General features: G+C 45.5%; 1 protein-coding gene across 1 annotated transcript in view; it reads right to left on the bottom strand.

The window, feature by feature from the left end:
* LOC121285476 (netrin receptor UNC5C-like) overlaps window positions 1-22,542 on the bottom strand; it is a 373,583-nt gene that overhangs the window by 103,329 nt on the left and 247,712 nt on the right. Inside the window, exons 4-6 of the mRNA XM_041201934.1 lie at window positions 20,137-20,240; window positions 5,812-5,992; window positions 129-296 (exon numbers count right to left, since the gene is read on the bottom strand). Of these exons, the coding sequence (XP_041057868.1) occupies window positions 129-296; window positions 5,812-5,992; window positions 20,137-20,240 (453 nt within the window). The remainder of the gene's footprint in view (window positions 1-128; window positions 297-5,811; window positions 5,993-20,136; window positions 20,241-22,542) is intronic.

The following is a 22,542-nucleotide window of genomic DNA, read 5'->3' as shown; positions in this document are numbered from 1 at the left end:
TGCACCACTCCACTCTGAAAACTAATATTCAAAAAGGGTCAAACTGTGAGGCAGGGTAGGAGAAAATAATATTTCACCAAACAGTGCGACACTTTGGGCATTGTGAGTCCGCTGAGGTTCACATTTACCAGGGCACATGGTGGTGCAGGCAATTTTCTGAACGCTCTGTCCCTCGCAGAAGGCGCCTCCATTGAGTGGTGCGGGATTGGTGCAGGTACGCGTGCGTTTCTGGTAGCCCCGTCCACATCGACTGTTACAGATAGACCACTCTGTCCACATCGACCAGCCACCGTTAACTAGGGAAGAGGAAAAGGGAAGAGGGTGAGATATCTTCATGATTGCGTCTACAAAATTCCAATTCAGCGTACGTTGACCCTGTTTGATCTCACACTGGAACATCCAAACCAAATTACATTTGAAATGAAGTATAATGAAATGTTGTTAATAAATCACATTTTTCAAGCACTGAACATTAAGGCTATGAAAGACTTTTTTGAGGGGGAAAAATACTAAAATATATTAAAGGAAAAGAAAGACTATCATGCCTTTTATGACCTATAAGCAATACGCAAAAGTTATTTTGTTTTAAGTGTAGTCACTGTTGTAATGTCTGAAATGTGGTATCCATTTTACACACAGATAGTTCCCACAACCAGTGAGATAACCGGCCAGATAATCTGTGTTTTTAGAGGGTTGGCCGAGAGATAATTATTGGACCAGGACACCAGGGAGAACTCCCCTTCTCTGCTTTAAACTAGTGTCATGGCAACTTTTAAAATTAATAACTTTATTATCTGCAGCAATAAAACCCTGTACTTGTTATGATATCATTATCCTCCAATGATAATACCCCAGAAAATGCTGTCAGTTCAGGGTTTGTGGAGGCTGTGCAACTTCACTGGCTTAGTGGTCGTTAACCTACATTGATTCCCAGTTAAGTAACACCTCGATTTTAAATTTCTTATTCCTGCTTTCAAATACTCCCCTCCCTATCTCCTCCAGCCCTACAACCCTCTGAGATCTCTGAGCTTCTCCAATCCTAGCCTCCTGAACATCACTGATTTTAATCGCTCCACAATTGGTAGCCATGTCTTGGCCCGAAGCTCTGGAATTATCTCTCTAAACTGCTCTGCCTCCTTACCACTCTTTCCTCCTTTAAACCCTCCTTAAAACCAACCTCTTTTACCAAGTTCTTGGACAACTTTCCCAATATGTTTTTACGTGGCTTTATGCCATATTTTGATTGTTAACATGTAACGTTGTTGTTGTTGTTGGGTTTTGCCCCTTGAATGGGTATCATTAAATCACCGTGGGGCTGTTAAACTGGGGCTGTGTTAATCTCAACCCTGTGAAGTAGGCTCATGCTCGCTCCTCCATGTCTACAACGTGAAGGCAATGGGAGCGGCTTCCAACACATTGTGTGGTCCACAGGTTCACTATAGCAGACATAACTTTCAGTGCTTCCCATTGCATGTTCTAGAGAAGGAATATAAGAAAGATCAAGAACATTGGAGTCAGGAACAGGAACTGGCTATTCAGCACCGTGAGGCCTCTTCCACTATTCAATTAGATCATGGCTGATTGGTACCTCAACTCTACTTGCCCACCTTTGCTTCATATTCCTCGATACACTTACCCAACAAACACACCTCATTCCTAAAGGTCTAATTAACCCCCTGAATCCTTAGCCTTTTGGAAGTGATAATTTCCATTACCCCTCGTATGATGAAGTACTTCCCAATATAGCACCTGAATATCCTACCTCTAATTGGATTATGTCCCCTTGTTCTTGACTCTCCCACCAGAAGAAATAAGTTTCTCTTGTCAAATATGGTATTTTAAACACAGAGTCACAGAATTTTTAGTGGCACAGAAGGGGGCCATTCAGCCCATCGTGTCTGCACTGGCTCTCCAAATGAGTATTATGACCTAGTGCCATTGCCCTGCCTTTTCCCTGTACCCCTGCACATTGTTTCTATTCAAATCATCATCTAATGCCCTTCTGAATGCCTCGATTGAACCTGCCTTCACCACACTTCTAGACAATGCATTCCAGACCTGAACCACTTGTGTGAAAAAGTTTTTTCTCATGTCATATTTGTTTCTTTTGCAAATCACTTTAAATCTGTGCCCTCTTGTTCTTGATCCTTTTACGAGTGGCAACAGCTTCTCCTTATCTACACTGTCCAGCCCCCTCACAACTTTGAACATCTCTATCAAATCTGCTCTTAACCTTCTTCTCTCCAAGGAGAACAGTCCCAACCTCTCCAATCTATCCTCATAGCTGAAGTTTCTCATCCCTGGAACCAACCTTTTGTACTCTCTCCAATGTGTTCACATCCTTCCTATAATGTGGCACCCAGAACTGTACACAATGCTCCAGCTGACGTCTAACCAGTGTCTTATATAAAATCAGCATAACCTCCCTGCTCTTGTCCTCTATGCCCCTTGATCAGATCACCCCTCAATCTTACATACTCAAGGGAATGCAAGAACGTTTATGTAAACTGTCCTCACAATTTAACACTTTAAGGCCTGGTGTCATTCTGGTGAATATGCACTGTACCTCCTCCAAGGCTGATCTATCCTTTCTGAGTTGGGAATTGAATTTATTGGGTGCTGACCAAGGCTCTAGACAACTTTGTATTCTAGTTCTCTTGAGATAAGGGCCAATATTCTATTAGCTTTTTTAAAATTGCTTTTTGTGTCTGTCTACTAGCTTTTAGTGATTTGTGTATTTGGCTCTCAAAGCTTTGCAGCCCTGGTTTCTCATCATTTAGAAAGTAGAAGTACTGCCAGAGATACTGGATTGCATTCAAGGTCTTTTGTCCCCTGTGTCCTATCATATATTTTGCGATGGATAAATATAGAATCTTGCAGCGCAGAAGGAGGCCACTCAGTCCATTGTGCTGGTTCTTCAAGAGAACTCTCCGGTTAATCAAACCTACTCTCTCCCCATGTCCCTGCCAAGCCCCTTTTGAAACATCCAACTGAATCTGCTTCCACCACTCTTACAGGCAGTGCATTCCAGACCATAAAAACTCATTGAGTTAATCTCTCTTCCGTCTCCCTTCTGGTTCTTTTGCCATTTACCTTAAGTCAGCCTCCTCTTTTTACCAGCCTTCCTGCCAGTGGAAACCGTTTCTCCTTATCAACTCTATCAAAACCCTTCCATAATTTCAAAGACTTCTGTTAAATCTCCCCTGAATCTTCCTCCACTGTATAAAGAACAATGTCAGCTTCTCAAGTCTTGTCTCCAGATCTTGAGGTAAACAGAGGCCAGTTCACACATTGTGTCGTCTGCCTCATGAAGATCTTCAGACACCCACAAATATAGTGGACAACACTCTTTATAGATCAATGGTTAAGCATCAGCTGGAGTATTGTAGGTGACTACGAGGAGGATGTAAAGGGTACAGAGGAAGTTTACCAGGATGTCATCAGCAATGAGAGAATTAAGTTATGAGGAGAGAATAGAAAAGTTAAGAGTATTCTCCTTAGCTCAGAGAGGTTGAGAGGTGACATTATAGAGGCTTGCAAGAAGGTGAAAGGGAACAAGAATTCCCACTGATGAGTGGGTCAAAAGTTTGAGATCATAAATTCAAAATCTTTGGAATAAGATCTAAAGGGGAGTTGAGGAGATGTTTTTCATTCAAATAGTCATTGGGATCTGCTTCACTCTACCTGAAAAGGAGGTGGCAGTTGATGCCATAAATAATTTTCAAAGGGTGTTGGATAGGTACTCGAGGGTGTTGGATAGGTACTCGAGGGTGTTGGATAGGTACTCGAGGGTGTTGGATAGGTACTCGAGGGTGTTGGATAGGTACTCGAGGTGTTGGATAGGTACTCGAGGTGTTGGATAGGTACTCGAGGTGTTGGATAGGTACTCGAGGGTGAGGAACTTACAGGGTTATGGACAAAAAGTGGAGGCATGGGACTACGCATGATTGCTCCATCAAAGAGCCAGTACGGCATGAAGGGATGAATGGTCTGCTGTGCTTGAATTTTCTCTAATTCTAATTCACTCTGTCTGTGTCCATAGAAGTGACCGACATCTTCAGTTTTTCCGCCTCTACTGCAGGGTTATTGCCAGGAACACTCTAGTGCCAACCAGTTTGCTGCCCATGGAAGTACAGGGACAGGCAGAGATTAGTTATTACAGCAGGGTTAACAGAGTCTCTTTCCCCTTAGAAGAGCTTTCTCGGACACACATGGAAGTATTCACACACTGAGAAATGCAGATATATGAGTGATCACCAAACAGTAAATAATGATTATGTGCAGAATAATGAAGGCATGGGAAATTATCGGTTGTGCCAGTAGAGTGAATTGAAAAGTGGAATCTGTATGTCACTGGCATTTACAGTTTGCTTTTCATTCCTCAGATCAGGATGGCACAATACTTAAAATGTTCCTGGAGCAGTTATTGCTCAAGAGATTAAACTCAGATTATATAGTGCCAGTAACTGGATATTTTAATATGACAACATGTAACCTTCTACTGCATTCAGAGGCTGTCTTTTTAGAAGTGAGGTAACTACTGGAATCAGCAAAAGCAATCCTGCTAAAACAGGAGCGATAAAATAGATTACAAGTTAAGCAAAGGGCTTTAATTCATTTTCTAAATAACTCCAATTTGAGGCAATCAGGTGTCACTAATAGTACATCCAGTTTTTGGACTATGACACTAAATTATCTCTAGACAAAAACTGTCAGTTGTTGATATAATGGATGTGAAAATCCAGGGAACTTTCAATTTGTCCTCACTGAAGGGTTAGATTTGTGATATGACATGACAGTATTACAACAGTTTAATTTGCAGCTGATTACCTGGAAATAACACTTCAATAAAATTCAAACAATCATTTAATTGAGGGATTCAAGATAGTATAATTAACTGAAATTTAATCACATGGATTCCAAAGTATATATGTCTTCCTTTCTAATGTAGTAAAGGCCTTTTGTACAGTGCATATTTCCTGTAATATCCCCCAAACCCATTTCTCCATTAAAGTCTTCTGAAATCAGAGATAATTCCACACATTTTCCTTACTCTGTGCCTCACTCTCTTGTTTCCATTACTCTGATTGTTTTCTCTCCCATGTTTTCTTTGTGCTGTGCATTTTCATTATTCTGTCTGACCACTCCCATGCTTTCAGGCTAAAGCTTCAGAGGAACTCCGAGGAGGTTTGGCCCCCGACATGCATTGTGCAGGCCCACCGGCATGTGAACGTGCCCTGGCCCTCATGAACCAAATTCCCAGCTATGGACGAGTAGCTCTGCTGCCTTATGGATACCTCAGGCAAGTTGAAAGCTAAAGGAGTAAACCCTGACAAAAAAAAAATCTGGCGTGGAACTCAAAGGCAGACTAATGTCTAAATATGTCATCTTTCTGGCAACTCCCGCAACCAAAGCCAGTGCCAAACGTGGTGCTTTGCATTAGGGGAGATCGAGAGAGGGACCCTGACTTTTGGGCAGCCCGGGGTCTCCATAAATTATGCCTAGGCTTGCACACTGGGGAGGACACTCCAGCTTTGCTGCAGAGTGTTAACACAACGCAGGGGGACAGGCTTAACACAGAGCTGACCACCACAGTGGAAAGCACCATCATATGAGATGGAAGACTGTCAGAGTTTTCATTATTATGTATTATCACTCCTGTCTTTTTGTTACTTTGCGTTATCACTTCCACGTTTTCATTACGCAATGTGCTGCAGCATTGTATGATAAAACATTATGTACAGTCTATGCAGACCATGTACCTGTCAATGGCTACGTTATCCTCTGTATCAGAAAAGCGCAGTAACTTACCATAGACGATGACGGTAGCTGTGGTGCTTCTCCTCCTGGCGACTATATTTTTGGCGACGCATGTGTAATTTGCCGTGTCAGACAGCCGGGCCTGTTTGATGATCAGATTATGGTCGATGGTCAGGTAGAAGTTTCGATCCTGGACTGGGTCGATAACCTCATCGTTCTTCAGCCACTCCACCTTGAATTTAAAAGATTATGCCGCGTTGTGACAATTTGTAAACAATGAATCACTTGTAACATCAAAAGTTAAAACTGCCAGGCACAACACGGCTGCATTAATCCAAACATATTCACAGTCCCATCAACAAATAGTGTCTTAATTGAAGTCTCGTAGCTCCCATCATTGATTAGATGCAGAGTAAAGCTATTCACAGTAAGAGATTCTCAAGGTTGAATCCTAATCAGTGCTGAGTTAGCTAATGTCAGTTTAATTGGCAGTGTGGGTGCTATAATTAACCTCAGTGGTTCAGATTAAGGAGGGGAGAGAGCAAATGTACCCAGGGTTCCTAACCCTGACTGAGATGTGCTGGAAAATCACGTGCATGAACGCTGAGTGAGAACTGGATTGGGACACCGGGATTGCCACGACCAAATTGCTTGTGAAACGCTCAATTATTGTCTGTATGTAAGATCCACCAACTTGAGGGGTGCGCTGGAGGGTTGCCAAAACCCATGGAACTAACTCTTAGGGAAAGAGAGGTGACAGCTGCAGTAAAAGTAAAGGTATCTGCATCTAAACAAACCAATAGTTTTATGATGAAATTATTTTCTTCACAGGTTCAAGAGAAGTGAGGGACACTCTCAGTGCTCCCTTAGACTCAAAAGGCTACCCATGTCTAGAAGCGCATGAGGCAGACGAAACACATGCTTACGCCTGTTTCCTGTTGCTTATTTTCCCTGGAACAGGTCACTAGCCTGAAACCTGATGTCTTTAGATCCTAATTATCTGTCGCAAATGCATTCAGATATGCCTGGGATGGGGGAGGAGTGGGTGTCGTCTTGTCTGCACAACCACCAGAGGCACCACATGGACTTAGCACCTTTGACACGTGTTGTACTGAGGGCTCTGCTATAACACATGTTTCAGCACAGACCCCTCAGCAGAAACTCGGGGCAGATGGGGTAGAGTCTGTCTGAGGGTCTTTTGTTGAGATTTTCAATATCAGCATCACTAACAACAGATTATCTGGACATCGTCACGTTGCTGTGCTAATTGCCTGTCACATTTCATACATTACAATGATAACTGTGGATGGAATTTAACGCTGTTCCCCAAGGCGAGTTTGGAGACGGGGGGAGGCATTTAATCAGGCGGCAGGGTGAGAGGTGGGGACCCTAATACCTTCCCGGCTCCACCCTGATTAAGGCTGGGAGGGGAGACTCATGGTTGGCCTTCCTGCCCACCGCTTGAGGTCTTCACGTGGTCAATTCATGCCCACATAAGGGCCCCCATCCTGCTGCTGCTCATGCAAGAAGCCCAAAAAACTAACCCAGTCGGGGTTGCCCTTGGGCTCAAAGTGTGGGTGTGGGTGGGGGGGGTCCCTCGTTCAAAGGCGCTCAGTGCGGGTGGTGGGGTCCCTCGTTCAAAGGCGCTCAGTGTGGGTGGTGGGGTCCCTCGTTCAAAGGCGCTCAGTGCCCGGTCGATGAAGCCAGCATTGGGTGGCGGGGTGGGGCTGAGATCCACACCCCTGCCTTTACTTCTGGCTCCCCCTCCTCCCCCATGTGACCCCCCCCCCCCCCCAACCACACGATCCCATCCTGCCCTCACTCACCTTTGGCCTGTGGTCCCTCGCTGAACCTGGGCCTCTGGGTGCATTGGCAGGAGCTGCCAGCACCCCTGCTGGCACTGCCTACAATGGACAGCTTCCAGCCTCTGATTGGCTAGTAGCTCTTTGGAGGGGCTGGGGTGCCCGAAATCTCCGTATCCCACCCCGATCCGGGAAGCTTGATCCCGGAGAAGGCCAGTCGCTGTCCGCTTAGTGGGCCTTCCCCAAAAGAGGTGATGAGGTCTGTGTTAAATATCGCCCAGTGCTTCAGAAAGTGCCTCATTGGCTGCAAAGTGTTTTGGAACATCCTGATGTTTTGGAACATGCCAAGTCCTTTTTGTAACCTTTTCTCAAGGCTCGGTACCCCAGTTCGCCAGCATGACGTTGGTGGTTACCTTTCTGCTAATCTTCTACCAATAGAACAGAACCTCTGCTAACATGTGTGCTAAACAGTTGCGTCAGTGCTACATTCACGCAGTGCCACTAACAAAGTTAACTTCTCATGGGGCTCGGTGGGTGTCACCCGAGAGGTTTAATAATTCCCGTGAGGGTCTTGAATTCTCCCAGCTAACTGAAGCTGGTCGTTACTGTGGTGTGACCCCAATATCTCCAAAAGTAGCAACGCCCAGAAAAGGTGCTTGGTGCTCTGCCTGTTGGCTTGTATAATTGAGGCCTTCATTATCAATGCTAGCGTTGTCACAGCTGGAGCTCAGGACATGCCTGACACTGGAGATAGCAGAATGCACGTGGATGTTGAACATGTCCACGGCGCCCAGGCCATCTTTTAACGTGTGCTCTAAAGGATATACAGTTCCCGGTTCCCCCTGGTGCCCCTAGCCAAGATTTACCCCTCAGCCAACATGTTACACCATATAAACAAAACATGTTAGAGATACTCAACAGGTCAGGCAGCATCTGTGGAGAGAGAAACAGAGTTAACGTTTCAGTTCGATTTCCTTTCATCAGGACTGGCAAAAGCTGAGGATGTAACAGGTTTTAAGCAAGTACAGAGGCAAGGAAAGCAGGGCAGGGGAGGAGAGAACAAAAAGGAATGTCTGTGATTGGGTGCAAAGCAGGAGAGATGGAGTAACATAAAGGATGATGGCGCGAGGCAAAAGATGACAGTAATAGGACACATGAAGAAACAGAAGATGGGTCTAGAGGAGATGTGAATAGCAACAGCAGATCCATTAGCAGCAGCAGCTGCCTGAAAAAAATGGGAGAGGTGATTGTGAAGAGGGGGCAAGAGATGTTCCGGCCATGGATTTCATTGCTGCTTCCTGTACACACATTGGATGTTGCATTTCCTTACAGTGTAAAGAAAGTACTTCATTGGCTGTCAGTATGCATTAATGCCTTGCATCCGAGAATAGCCGCCCTCATATCACATGCAAGGGAAAGTAGCACAATAAAGCCCCGCCCTATGCCAAGTGGTCCCTCATTAATCGTCACCGCTTCTTCACCCTATATTTTCTCATTCACGTCTGCATGTACAGGCTGAGTAACTGTGCTGTGTTCGCTCTACCAAATATTACTGAGTGGTGTGAGGCTGGCTGAGTGCTGGTATATTGAGTCCTTTTTGCTCTGTGGAGATAACAGATGGCACATTATGAGTTTAAAGTAAGTTCTCCATTTGGGTACTGCATTTCTGTTGCATGCAACTATTAGAATTGTAGAACTTTACAGAGACGAAGGTGGCTATTCGGCCCATTGTACCTATGTTGGCTCTTTGAAAGAGCAGTCCAATTTAGTCTCCCAACCCCTTCATGTGCATGTCCATTTGCTTTTTGAAAGTTTCTATTGAATCTGCTTCCACCGGCCTTTGATGTAGTGCATTCTTGATCTTAATAACATGCTGCATCTCCTCGTTTCTCCTCTAGATCTTTCACCAATTATTTTAAATGTGTGACCTCTGGTTAATGACCCATTTGCCAGAGGAAACAGTTTCTCCCTCCTTGTCCTATCAAAACCTCTCAGCATTTACAACCCCTCTATTAGGTCTCTGCTTAATCTTCTCTGCTCTAAGGAGAATGACACCAGCTTCCCCAATTTGCTTACGATACGTTTTTGGATAAACAGGATTAGATTTCCATCTGCCTGTCTGGACATGGTTGATTCAGGGCTTTTGCCTGTCAGCCAACCCTACCATGACCCCTGCCTGGTTTTCTAGGTCAGCATGGTCATGAACCATTCATGACAGAGTCCTGCTGGGTCCAAGCCAAATTCAGGAGATTGTCTTGCAGGACAATCACTGCAGAGTCAAAAGTGTTGGGCGGGGGGGGGGGTGGTTGGGGGCGGGGGGGGGGTCATATTTCAAGGGGAGAAGGTCACCAATGACAAACGCAAAAAAAAATCTCCCGCTAAAGATCTTGGCCAAAACCAAGACCTTGAGAATGGAAGTATAGTGGGAAAATTGGAGGACAGCTGGCTGCTACAAAACCCTCTCCCTCCAACCAGGTACTTGGGGCCTTCCCTCCAAAGGGTGGCACTTTCATTCAGGTGAGACATGAAACCGAGATGCTGTCTGCCCTCTCAGGTGGACGTACGCTATTCCACAGCCACTATTCAATGAAGAGAGAGACAATCTCCCAGTGTCCTGACCCAATATCCGTCCCCCATTCAACACCTAAAACTGTTAATCTGGTCAATTAGTTCCCTGCTGTTTGGGTCAGCTTGTTATGCAGAATTTGGCTTCTGTTACAACAACAGCGCTTTGGTCCCATCTCCATAGAGACCAATAATTTTTTAAAAAGAGATCAAGCTTCCAGTTAACAGCTGAAAGAATGACCATAAGGTTTCATGTTATAAAACTTATACTGTAAGAAATGATTAAAAAGACACTATTGACTAAACACTATTTTCTTTTTGTAGGCAATTTATACTTTAAACTACAGAAAGAAAGAAACATTTCCCTTTTATACTTGTCACACATAACACTCTCCATGGATTAAAGTCCTTATAGCAAACACTCCACAGTTGCTCCCAGCTTCCAATGGGTTCCCGCATTCCCATTTCACCAAGTAGTAACTTTGAATGACTGTCTCCAGGAATTTTCCTCAGTTTTCAGAGATTTTCTTAAATCCACAACCAGCATTAAATCTGTTCCGATGATTCTTCTCCTCCCTGGCCATGATAGGAGAAATCTCCAGGAATCCACAGAAGGCTGCTTCTCTTCAACTAGAGACCGTCTCCCTTCCGCATCTGGCTCTGGTAGCTCACAAAGTCAAGCAGCTTTTTCTCTCTGCTGATCACACAGAACTGCTGCCTGTGATACTCTTTGATTTGTAAGGAAGCCCGTAACCTGATCTAAAAAATGGCTCCCTCTGCCCTCTTCCCGATGGAAACATAAACATATTAACCTTGCATTCAGGTAGGAATGCTGATTAGCTGTTCTTGACTCCAACTCCCTTTCATCTCGAAAATAAATGGACAGTTCACAGCACAACTGATTACAACCCAATGCCTCAATACCTTTCTGGGACTTGGGGGAGACTCAGAGTCTACCCACTGTGAGCTCAGAGACTGCTGCCATTGTCTCCAAGCATAAATACCTTGTACTAGGTTCCCAGTAAAACAGTCTAAGCCTTCCTTTGATCTCTAACAATAAAACCATCAGGCAGAATTCAGAACAGGCCACATGAACCCCCCCTCCCCCTTCATTTACCTTAAAGTTAAAGATGCATTTTCAAAACATAATAACCTTCACAACTGCAACAGAGCCATTGACTGAAAAGCACTTTTGGACTTCCTAAGGTGGAAAAGGTGTTGCTTAAATGCAGATTATTTCTTTCTTATTTGCCGAATTCTTTGCCATGAGAACAATAATTTTGGGTGCATCTTACAAGCGACCCTAGTTTATTTTTACGTTACCTCTGAGTTGTTCCCTTCTTCCAGGACATCCTGTCGCAGTCACCGTGTCAGCTGTGACACTGCTCCGTGTAGTTAGGCCAAGTTGTTTTGCGCCTCGATTTTTGAAGGCAGGCTAGCTGTCTGCACCTACCAAACAGGGACCCCATGATGGTGCATTTACCGCCACTTCCATGCAAAGCATTCTCGCTGAAACTGGTGAGGAGTCACTTTTTTTGACCACACTTAATGCGCCATGCATTGAAGCTGGGCTCTTAGGAATTCTGGGATTGTTGGGAGGGGGGGGTTAAAGTGTGGAGGGGGAGGGGGTGTAAAGGCAGGGGGGGGGGTGGTGGTGGGGGTTAATTAGCCCATCAGATGTTTCAGAAGAAATGATGAGTTAATTAAGTCAGGCCCGAGTGGACTGGCTGTTGTTTGTTGAAATTAATCGAATTAAGTTGTTGCTTTTCTCACAGTTGATATCTAGAATACTGTAAACAGCCACCATTCCCTGAACAGAAATAATTCAACTTGAGTATTTACCTGTGATGGGCTTTGAAGCTATTATGACTGTAAGCCTCCTGAAGATTGTGAGTCACTTTATTTCTCCTTCTTGCAGCACTAAAATCCCCACTGCAATTCCATTTTATCATCCTAAAAAAAATCACCTCTTTATATTCTCTAGGGTTGGGAAACTGTCAATAATTAGCCCGTAATAACTTTGCTTATTTAAGTAATTACCAGATTGATCAAACGCTAGAAAATGTCATTAGTTTCCTTATTTTCTTGCCCTACCTTTTTTTTTAAATGAGGCCCTCTTCACAGACATGCCTGTACGAGGCCTATTAAGTTTTAATAAATACATATTTTTATTGTTCATTTGTCGATTCTCACTGGCATTTCTCCCTTCTTGCTGACAGTTGCACTTTCACCCCTTAACTTGGTAATGCGCGCAGCAATTTCACTCAGTTAATTAGAACAAAATGCACCAATTATGTTAATATATCTCACGGTGCCAATCAGAACATAATTAGACAAAACACATCTGTCCCCTCACTGGGGGAAGTGAAGGGAAAACGTGCTGTTGTTTAAATGTAATATCCTGGGACACCACCATTTTTAAACTGTGAGTTTGTTCAGCCTGTACTGTAGTAATTTGTCATTAATGATAATATACTCTGCCTGCACTTGTTGATAGAATCCAGCAGAGGACTTCAGTGAGCCATCCCCCATTCAGAAGGACTGAGATGGCTGGAGAGGTTTTCATTTATATAGCGCCTTTCATGACCTCCAGGCATCCCAAAGCCGATTTACAGCCAATGAAGCACTTCTCTGTTGAAGTGTAGCCACTGTTGCAATGTTGGTAAGCTCACACAAATAGCAATCTGATCACTACTGGATGATGATCCATTTTTTTGTGATGTTGATTGAGGAATAAAATTCGGCCCCCTTCAGTGGGGCTAACTCCCCTGCTCTTCTTCAAAACGGTGTCATGGAATCTTTGACATCCAACTGAGAGGGAAGATGAGCGCTCAGTTCAATCATCAGGACAGCAGCTACAACAGCACAGCACTCTGTCGGTCCTGCACTGCAGTGTCAGCCTTGCTTTTTGTGCTCTAGTCCTGGAATGAGACTTGAACACTCAACTTTCTGGTTCAGAAAAGTGCTACCAACTGAGTCATAGCTGATGCATTCAGTCCCTCGAGCCTGTTCTGCTATTCATTTAGATCAGGGTTTAACTTTGTCTAGTCACCTTGGTTCCATAACCCTTAACACCCTTGCCGAACAAAAATCTATTAACCTCAGCTTTGGCATTTTCACTTGATCCCCACCAATTCTACCCACCCTGCCCCCCGCCCCACAACAACCCCCTCCTCCCACCCCCCACCCCACCCCCTCTCCACCCCACCCCCCCCCACCCCCCCACCCCACGCCCTCCACCCTCTCCACCCCGAGCCTCAACAGCCTTTTAGTGGAGAGAGCTCCAGAGTTCCAATAGCATTTATGTGAAGCAGCTCTTCCTGAGTGACCTGGATCTAATGGTTTCTAACTTTCTCCAGCTTTCAAATCTTGTGAATTGTCAGCAGAGCGCTATTTCTCCTGTTCAATCTGGCCTTTGATTCAGAATTTGGTGTGAATCCAGGCAGTAAGTGTCACATTAAGATCGTTATGTTGATTTGAGATGTGGTTTTCCAAGCTATCACATCTAACGATTATGGGGATCTGTTGTGTTTTATTGCTTGGTGCAGGTCTTTCATCTTCTACAAAATTGCGAAATAGATGACACAAACGTGGATGAGTTCATGAAGAGGAGTTATCAGTGGTATGACTCAAAGCAAGCACGTTAGGAAACTACTACCCTGGAGAAAACTTCCTGTTCTGTTTTTCTGAAATGCTGAGCTCCCCACGACTGCAGCACAAAATAGGGAATCAGTACGTTCGACTGGCACCACTTCAAGTTTGCTGGTTAATAACTTTATGGGGTGGAAAATGGGGGGCACAATGTATGAGGTGCACTGAGCCCATTTCCCCATTTACAGTCCCACTGAGTGAGATTCTGTGTCAGAACTGGAGACTCCAAACACCAAGCCTGCTATCCCTTGCGAGTGAAGAGAAACTATTTGCCTGCCCATCTCTCCTCCCAAACCCAACAGGGCCAGGTTTACAGAATACAGACCCACCCATATGTGTGCTTCAAGCTTTTAAAAAGATGGAAATCTAAATAGCTTTTTAGCAGGTATAATTCTGAATGCCCTCAAAAATGGAAATAATTTGTGTCTTGTCAGATTTATGTAGAATAACCAGAACAGAAAAATGCAAACTAATTGAAATTGTCCAAGCCTTAAGATGTTTTTCTCTTACCCTTTTGGGTGATTGCCTTTGATGCCCTGTCACAGTGTCAACACCCCCTGTCATAGACTGCTCCACTCACCTGACCACTGTCTCAAGATTAACCAGAGACTGTTCACAACCTGCTTGATCTCCACATGATGTCCCATCCCCATCTCCTCGGTGTTGCAAAGACAGTCTGTTATACAGCCCCCTCTGTAACATCATCTCCTCTCTGGCCCTAGCTGGGCCCACCTACACTTATAGCCTCTGATTCATCCATAAACCCCAGTTCAGCAGAGTTCCACTACCTTTGTCTTATTTAACTCCATGACCCGCTCCCAGATCGGCCTCTATCAGTGTTGACTGTGGTTGTTTCTCAGTCTCCTCACGCCCCAAAAGTAACATTTTCAGCCTCATGTCCTAATTCCTCCAAGGCTTCACCCCCCTTCCTTATAGCCGGAACCTCCTCCATCTCTAAAAAACCCACCCCTCAGACTCTCTGTTCCTCTGTGTCCATTCTCTCGGGCGCCCCCGCCCTTCTCAACAACACACCATCGGTGGCAAGTCCCACCTCCACCTCATTCCCTTCCTTAAGATCCATCTCCTTCACCAGTTGCCAGGAAATTGCGGCTCCCGCCGGAGTTGCTGAAGAATACTGGTGTGGTCGGTGCGCTGGTTTCCTGGCGCTATTCCTGGCATGCCCATGTCCACCAGGGCACAGGGAGCAATCCAACCCAACCCCTGATTAATGCCAATTACGCTGGTTGAGGAGCTCATTAAAAGCTCGTCAAGGAGGAGACTGAGGTTCTTGTGAAGGGCGCACAGGCTTCACGCCCTGTCTGGGGTGGGTCAGGTGGAGGGAAATGGGCAGAGGGGGCTTTGTTCAGGGACAAACATTTGCTTTGGCCCAATGCAGGTCACGGGGAGAGTGGGCAGCAATCAAATGGGCAGCGCAGGGGGTCATCACTCTCCCAGCATCCTGGGGGGGGGGGGGGCGTAACAGCAGGGGGCGATTTTTCCAAGCACAACTGGGGGGAACCACCTGAGCACAGGAAAGGCTGTTAGGTTTCTTGGCTTTGCTAGGATATGTGCAAATCGAGTTGTGCTAAGATCTCGCACCCTACAGTATCAGCGCTCAAACAGCAGCCACGGGAATGGCTGCTGGGGTCAGTTTAAATAGGGCCCGCACTTGGGCAGCCCCACCTCTGATCCCAGTCCCACCCAAGCTCAACTCCACACCAATTAACCGGTCACCCCCATGAAATTCGGGGCCCATTTCTGTTTGCCCCTGGGGGCATTTCCAAGACCCGTAAGCGGCCCGGACTGCTGTTTCCCGTCCGTGCAATTGGGGTCAGAAACTCCCCCACCTCCGAGACTGTGCCCTGCATGGGCACTGAGGCCCAGGTAGCGCCTGGCCCTGCCTTGCCCTGCACGTCTTTCAGTCTCTCTCTCTCTGGGCCATGGGCTCCTGCCTGTGGGCTGCTTCACTGTCTCTGGGAAACATGGGCAGCTTCCTGGCCAAGCTCCATGACTGGAGTGGCTCAGATGAAGTAACGGACAGGTGAGTACATAAAATAATAACATTTTTACAAAGTACTTTGAAAACACAGATTTTTATATTTATTTGTTGAACCATAATAATGCAAACTTTAAGAATTATATATTGAATGTTACTATGCTGCTTTATAGCTGTTTTATATTTGGTGGCATGCGAGGTCACACTAATATTCAAGTGTTAAAAATTGGGTCGAAGTGGAAAGTAGCTTGGGAAGCACTGTGCTAGGGCTCAGTATCTGTTTTACTGCATATCCCTGGCCAAACGCTTCATGTCTTTTTTTCTGCAGAATGTTGGAAATTAGTATTCTCTGGCGTTCAAAATCCTCCAGCTGGAGAGTTGCCGGGGGTTTATTTTCTGGCACAATTAATGGGTAGGCCCCTGCCAGGCCTGGACTTGGTTTTGTGTGACTGCTGAGTTGAAATCCCGGGGCACGGTTGCTGGTGTGCTCAACCAGCTTCTTGGAGTCGTAAGAGGGAGCTGGGGAGTTGTGGGACAGCGGGTTTCCCCTCACCCCTTTTGACAGGGGGATCACTAGCCCTCACAAACATCTCTCATTTAGCCCAACTGTCGTGAGGCAACATTTAAAAGCTTTTCTTGGGCCGTCTATTCACAATCCCCACTCTGGCCACTAGGCGGAGTCAATGACCGCTATTCAGCCAGCCCAGCAACACTGAAGCAACGACTGAGCTGGACCCACCTTGAGCGGGAATGCGGGTACCCCATGGGGTTGGGAGTCCCTATATCCCTCCCCCCTCCTTGACACCCCCACCCCCATCTCCTCCGATGTCCTTTTAATAAAAGTGGGGAGAGGTGGATAACAGCCGGCCGGCCGATCCACTCTGGTTTTAAGGTTAAAATTAAGCGGCGGAGGCGATGACTGTTTCAAGGGAGAATTGGATTAAATATCTGAAGCAGAGGGAGATGCAGGCTGCTGTTCACCAGGTTGCAGCTTTGAAACTGCCTATGCAGAGTGATGCACTACAGGCTGATGGATGGGTTGGGAGGCGGTGGGGGGGGGGTGGGGGCTACTTCCTGAGTGCCAGGCTTGTTTTGTGTTTGATGCCCAGCCTGTGGCAATCCCATATGTGTTGTGGCACGGAACCCACACCCTGAGTGTGGCAGCGGGGCATTTACTTCGGCTTGCCCTCGCAAAGAGCCAACGTCTGAACGTCTGCCGTCAAGCCCCCTTGGCAAACTTCGCTGGCTGCGTCTGTGACAGGGTTGTCTCGGGTTTCTGCTGATAAACTCCGAGCTGGCGGGAAAGGCCTCCCCCCTCATTTTACCGTGTACGCTGAACTCACAGATGTGCTGTATGAGACGGTGACAGCCAGCACTTCATAGTAAATCCCCTGATTATCTTCAAAGGTTAAACATAAACATTCCCAGATGCTTTCCCATTCCGAATCACTGGAAAAACCGCTGTATGGAAGTGTTTCCAATTTGAATATGAAGGAAAAGTGGCATTAGAAGTTATTAATAATTCAACCTTCGCCTCTCTCTGTGTCGCTTAAATGGGAACACCTGGGCGATGAACAAAACATCATTTATTTATTCAATGAAGAAAAGATAACGCTCTTCAATATTTTAGTAATATGCAGATCTGTGTAGGAAAAAGGCAAAACATGTCTGAGGTTAAGGCGCAGATAGTCTTTAATAATTAAAAAGGTCTGAGTCTTCACAGAAGTCTGAAAGAAACCCATGCTTCTATCAGGAGAACACAGCTAACAACTAGCTGTGCAGCTCAATGCTACAAACTGCCTCTTCTCTCAGATCAGTGTCTGTATTATATGCTTGCCTATGTCACAATGAATTGTAATATTTTCTCACGATCATCACTCCAACAACAACAGCAACAACAACAACAACTTATATTTCCGTAGTGCCTTTCATGCCATTAAACCTCCCCAGCCACTTCACAGGAGCGCAATAAAACGGAGTATGATGCTGAGCTACAGAAGGCGGTATTAGGACACGTGACCCAAAGCCAAAGTTTTAAGGGGTGTTTCAATGAAAGAGGTAGACAGGTGGAGAGATTTAAGGAGGGAATTCCAGAGTTTGGGGGCTGAAAGCACAGCCACCAATGGCGGAGCGACTAAAATTGGGGGCGTTCAGGAGGCCAGAATTTGAAGAGTGCGGATATCTCGGAGGGTTGCAGAGCTGGAGGAGGTTATAGAGCCAGGGAGGGGCAGATCATGGAGGGGTTTGAGAATTTTAAACTCAAGACGTTGCTTGACAGAGAGTTATCATAGGTCAAACAGGAACAGGGGTAATGGGTGAATGGGCTTGGTGTAAGTAAGGACATGGGCAGAAGAGTTTTGGATGAAGTTAGAATGTCGGAGGTCAGCCAGGAGGTCAGTGTGTTGGAACAGTTAAGTTGAGGTAAAAAAAAGGCATAAGGATCTACTATACCGCTAAGAATTATAGATTCTAATAAAAGTTGTGTGGCCACAACATAATATATGAGTAATCAACAGGTAGGCAGGAGTGTCAACTGCTAAGGGAAATCTTGTGCCTGCGCAGTTGGTTCTTTAGAGCCCAGTTTATTCCTGTACCTGCTGTCAAACTAGGATTATCCCTCCTCCCATACCCATGAACTCTCAGAAGAACGAGTGCAGCAGACGCATAAGAACACAGTCACTTCCAAGGTTCCTGCCAGTCACTCACCATCCTGACTTGGAAATATATTAGCCGTTCCTTCACTGTCGCTGGGTCAAAAATCCTGGAACTCCCTCCCTAACAGCACTGTGGGTGTACCTACACCGCACGGACTGCAGCGGCTCAAGAAGGCAGCTCACCACCACCTTCTCAAGGAGAATTAGAAATTGGCAATAAATGCTGAGCTTATCGCGACACCCAGAAACTGAGAAATTAATTTTTGCGAAGTATCTTAAACTGACAGCTGTCCTTTTTTATTTCTGTACTGATTAAAATGTTGCGTTAAAAGACTAACTTTGCAGACATTGGCAAGTATGAACAGTTTCTTTGGGTTTTTTCTGAGCTTTATCCTCATTAGTGAACCCTGCAACGTTAGTGCAAATCTGTGAGTTTCAACACGAAGGGTCAGATGGAAGGCCAGGCATCCTACTGTTGGTAATTAAAGGAAAATGGATAAGCATTGAGTTCCAGAGGATTATTGTTGGAAAGGTATCTCGAGTAGTAGCTGGGGAAGAGTTGCAATGACATTGAAATGCCTAAAATATTTGTGATGGGTCTGAATCTCTGAGATCTGATGATGGACCTGTGTCTGAATGTTGAGGGAACATGTCCATCTTGTTCAGGGGGAAATATGGGGAGGTGGGGGGGTGCGTAGTTGAGCCCCATGTTGAATTCTTTTTGAGTTTAAAATTCTCATCCTTGTTTTTAAATCTCTCCATGACCTTGCCCCTCTCTGGCTCTATAATCTCCTCCAGCTCTGCAACCCTCCGAGATATCTCCACTCCTAAAATTCTGGCCTCCTGAACGCCCCCAATTTTAATCACTTCACCATCGGCGACTGCTTTCAACTGCCTAGCCGCTAAACTCTGGAATTCCCTCCCAAAATTCTTGAGGGCACTGAGTGCGTCTCCGGAATCCAAAGAAGGTTGCCCTTTGGTACCCATGTTGGGTACAAATCTGGTTCAATTCAATGGAATCTGAATGTTATAATCTCAGAGATGGAACCAAAATTGGCCTGCGTTCCATTGGATTGCCAACCCTCCAGGATCGCCCTGGAGTCTCTAGAAATTAACCATCAATTTCCAGGACAAACGCAGGAGAAAATTGGTAAGGCCTTAATCTGGGGGACAAGAATCATCCAATTGGGTAATGGATAGTTTATTCACTTTCTGATTGGGCATTGCGAAGACTGGCATGTCAGCTGGCTAATGGCAGGAGGGTGGGGGTGGGTAGTTGGCAGCAGGAGGTCATTTGATGAAAGCTCCAGGAATATGTCCAACCAGAGGTGGCAACTGTGTGTTCCATGCAGGCCCAGTGGGGTCCCTGAAATCGAACGATGCAGAACACCGTGATGTCAAGGCTTTAGAAGTGAAGAGCTGTGTATCAAAGCCATCTGTACAATGCTTCCACTCAGCTTTGTGAAATCAAGAAAATTTGGCTTCAGTGCAGCCTGGTCACATGTTTTAACCAGATTCAAATCCATTAATCTTTCCCAATCAACCTTTTCAGCCAGAAGCACATAGTAACTACTTTATTACAACTCATTAATCATATTAGGTTCTATTTATTTAAAATTATGGCTTCACTTTAACCTCAGAGCAAACCCTGTCAAAGTGGCTCAGTGAAACAATTGTAGCTGGAGAGACACTTCTTACAGAAACTCACCTCAGCCAATGGGATACCTTCAGGGGGGCGACACTGAAGTAGTACCTCCTGCTCCATTGATACCTCTTTCCCTAACGGCTCCTGTTCAAAGGTCTTCCGTAGATCTGGACAACAGATGAGACATATCATTAACCCCCGGTTCGGCAGCAGTAATTGCATACAGGTGCAGCTTTGTGGCTTGGAGAGGTAATCGTCAACAGCTATTTTATACTGTTTTATACTGACTCTGCTGTCCTTATCATCTACCAGAACAGGGCCACAGCAGTGTAGTGGTTATGTTACTGGAATGGTAATTTGGGAACATTGACTAACAGTCTGGGAGATCTGAGTCCAAATCCTAGTTTGTGAGCTTGAATTCATTTAAATAAATAAAATTGGAATTAAAAATCACTATCAGTAATCGTGACCATAGAGTGGAGAGAGCACAGTAGGAGAAAAGAGTCCGTTGAGTTCGCCCATGCTAACTTTCTGCAACAGTAATTTAGCTAGTCCCGTGCCCGTATCCATTCCTAGTGCCCAGTTAGTGCCAGCAGACCAGAGCACACTCATGCGGTTTATGGCTCTACATTGTTGTCAATAAATTAGTTCAGACTTCGTCATGATTCTTGGGAAGCTGCTGAGGGATTTTCTTGTGAGAGATGAAAGCACATGATGTGTTTTGATTCATTGCACCTTCAAAACTGAGCAAAGTACTATCGTTGGATCATTGATGTTGTGATTGTTTGTCAGATTCTATTGGAAAAGACACGGAGATAGTTTTTTTCTTTCTCCTGTAGTCTCATCACCAACATTTGATAACTGCAGTGGCTTAGCTTCACTCAATGGGATGATAATGTCATTGCTGAAATACAGACATGGGGCTGGTTCCTGGCTCTGCAGATGTCAGGAACGGAGCCTGCAAACTATGGGGCCAGACATGATGCAGGCTTCTTGACCCTGTTCCCGATATCAGTCATGTTGGCTGATGCAGGTTCAAGGCCTGGGAAGGGTACCTGCCCCCACAAGGTGGGCAGGTAATTAGGTTCATTAAGAGCCTCATTAAAGGGGGTATATGACAGGGAGCAGATTAACTACACCCCCTACAGGTGGGTACCTGCGGCAGGCCAGGGTAGCAGCACTCCAGGCAGCCTTAGTGGCCCTCTCTGCTTGCCTGCATGGACGTGGGCACAGCCAAAGGTAGCCCTGTAAAGGTGCTCCCCCACCCCACCCCCGCATGCCCCCCAACTAACAAACGTGTTTAAAAAATGTGCAATACTATTTATCTCCCAGGTTGCTCACAGAAGATTAACCTTTAATCACTGGAGACTCCAAGACAATCCTAGAGGTTTGGAGAATTCAGCTAAAAAGGCAATTAAATATCCCGCTGACAGGTTGGATGTTCCTGTCACTATGTATATTGCTGCAGAGTGCAGGATCTGGGGTTAAGCCCGTGTGAATCCATGCAATAAGTTCCTGATCTCAGCCTGATTTCCAGGGCAGATGCAAATTAGAAGACAGGACTCATTTACTTCTGAAACCATACATGGAATGGCCTTGCAAAAGACCTAGGAGCATACAAATTTGTGTCCCTTTAAGTTCTCCTTAAAGAAGAAGGAAAAGGGTTAAAAACTTCTATAAGAAGGAACATCTTGGCATTTTTACCACACCCGCCACAACCTTAGGGTAACTACAGCACTTTATAACCAATGAATTACTTCTGAAGTATAGTAACTACAGTAATGCAGGAAATGTATCTGTCAATTTGGCACACAGCAAGCTCCCACAGACAGTAATGTGATAAAGATCAGATAATCTGTTTCTTTAAGTGATGTTGGTTGAGAGGTAAATATGAGCAGGAGATCTCCCATACACGTCACTAACATAGTGCCATATAACCTTTTACATGCACCTGAGAGAGCACACTGGGCCTCACATTATCCTCTCACTCATTAGTACACCACTGTGGTGTCAGCATGGATTCTCTGCTTGTTTTTTTGAAATGTACGGAATTGAACCCACAATCTTTTGACTGTGAGATGGACATATGACCAACTGAGCCACAGCCAGCAATCTTGGTTGCGCTACCTGCAGCTGCGTGACATGAATGTAGCTTAACACCTTTTTTTAACCACAGGCCCATCCTTGAAAGGGAAATATTCCTCATGCCCTAACTTCATAAAATTACGTGGAATGTACAGCACAGAAAACAGGCTGTTCAGCCCAACTGGCACATGCTCCATATGACTGCCCCGCCCCACCCCTTCTTCATCTCACCCTCTCCAATCCTCTAATTCTGTCTCCCTCGTATAGCAGTTGCAGCCTCTCCCCTGGACAGCCTCTCCCTCGTGGCAAGAACGGTAAACAAGCTCGGATATTGGGAGCCCTGCCCCCCGAACACGGCACTTCCTATTCTTGCATGTGCCATTC

The sequence above is a fragment of the Carcharodon carcharias genome, chromosome 1, assembly GCF_017639515.1.
Source record: "Carcharodon carcharias isolate sCarCar2 chromosome 1, sCarCar2.pri, whole genome shotgun sequence".
In the NCBI taxonomy this organism is placed as follows: domain Eukaryota; kingdom Metazoa; phylum Chordata; class Chondrichthyes; order Lamniformes; family Lamnidae; genus Carcharodon; species Carcharodon carcharias.
The sequence above is the reverse complement of the archived record's forward strand: the minus strand, read 5'-3'. Positions and strand labels throughout refer to the sequence as shown.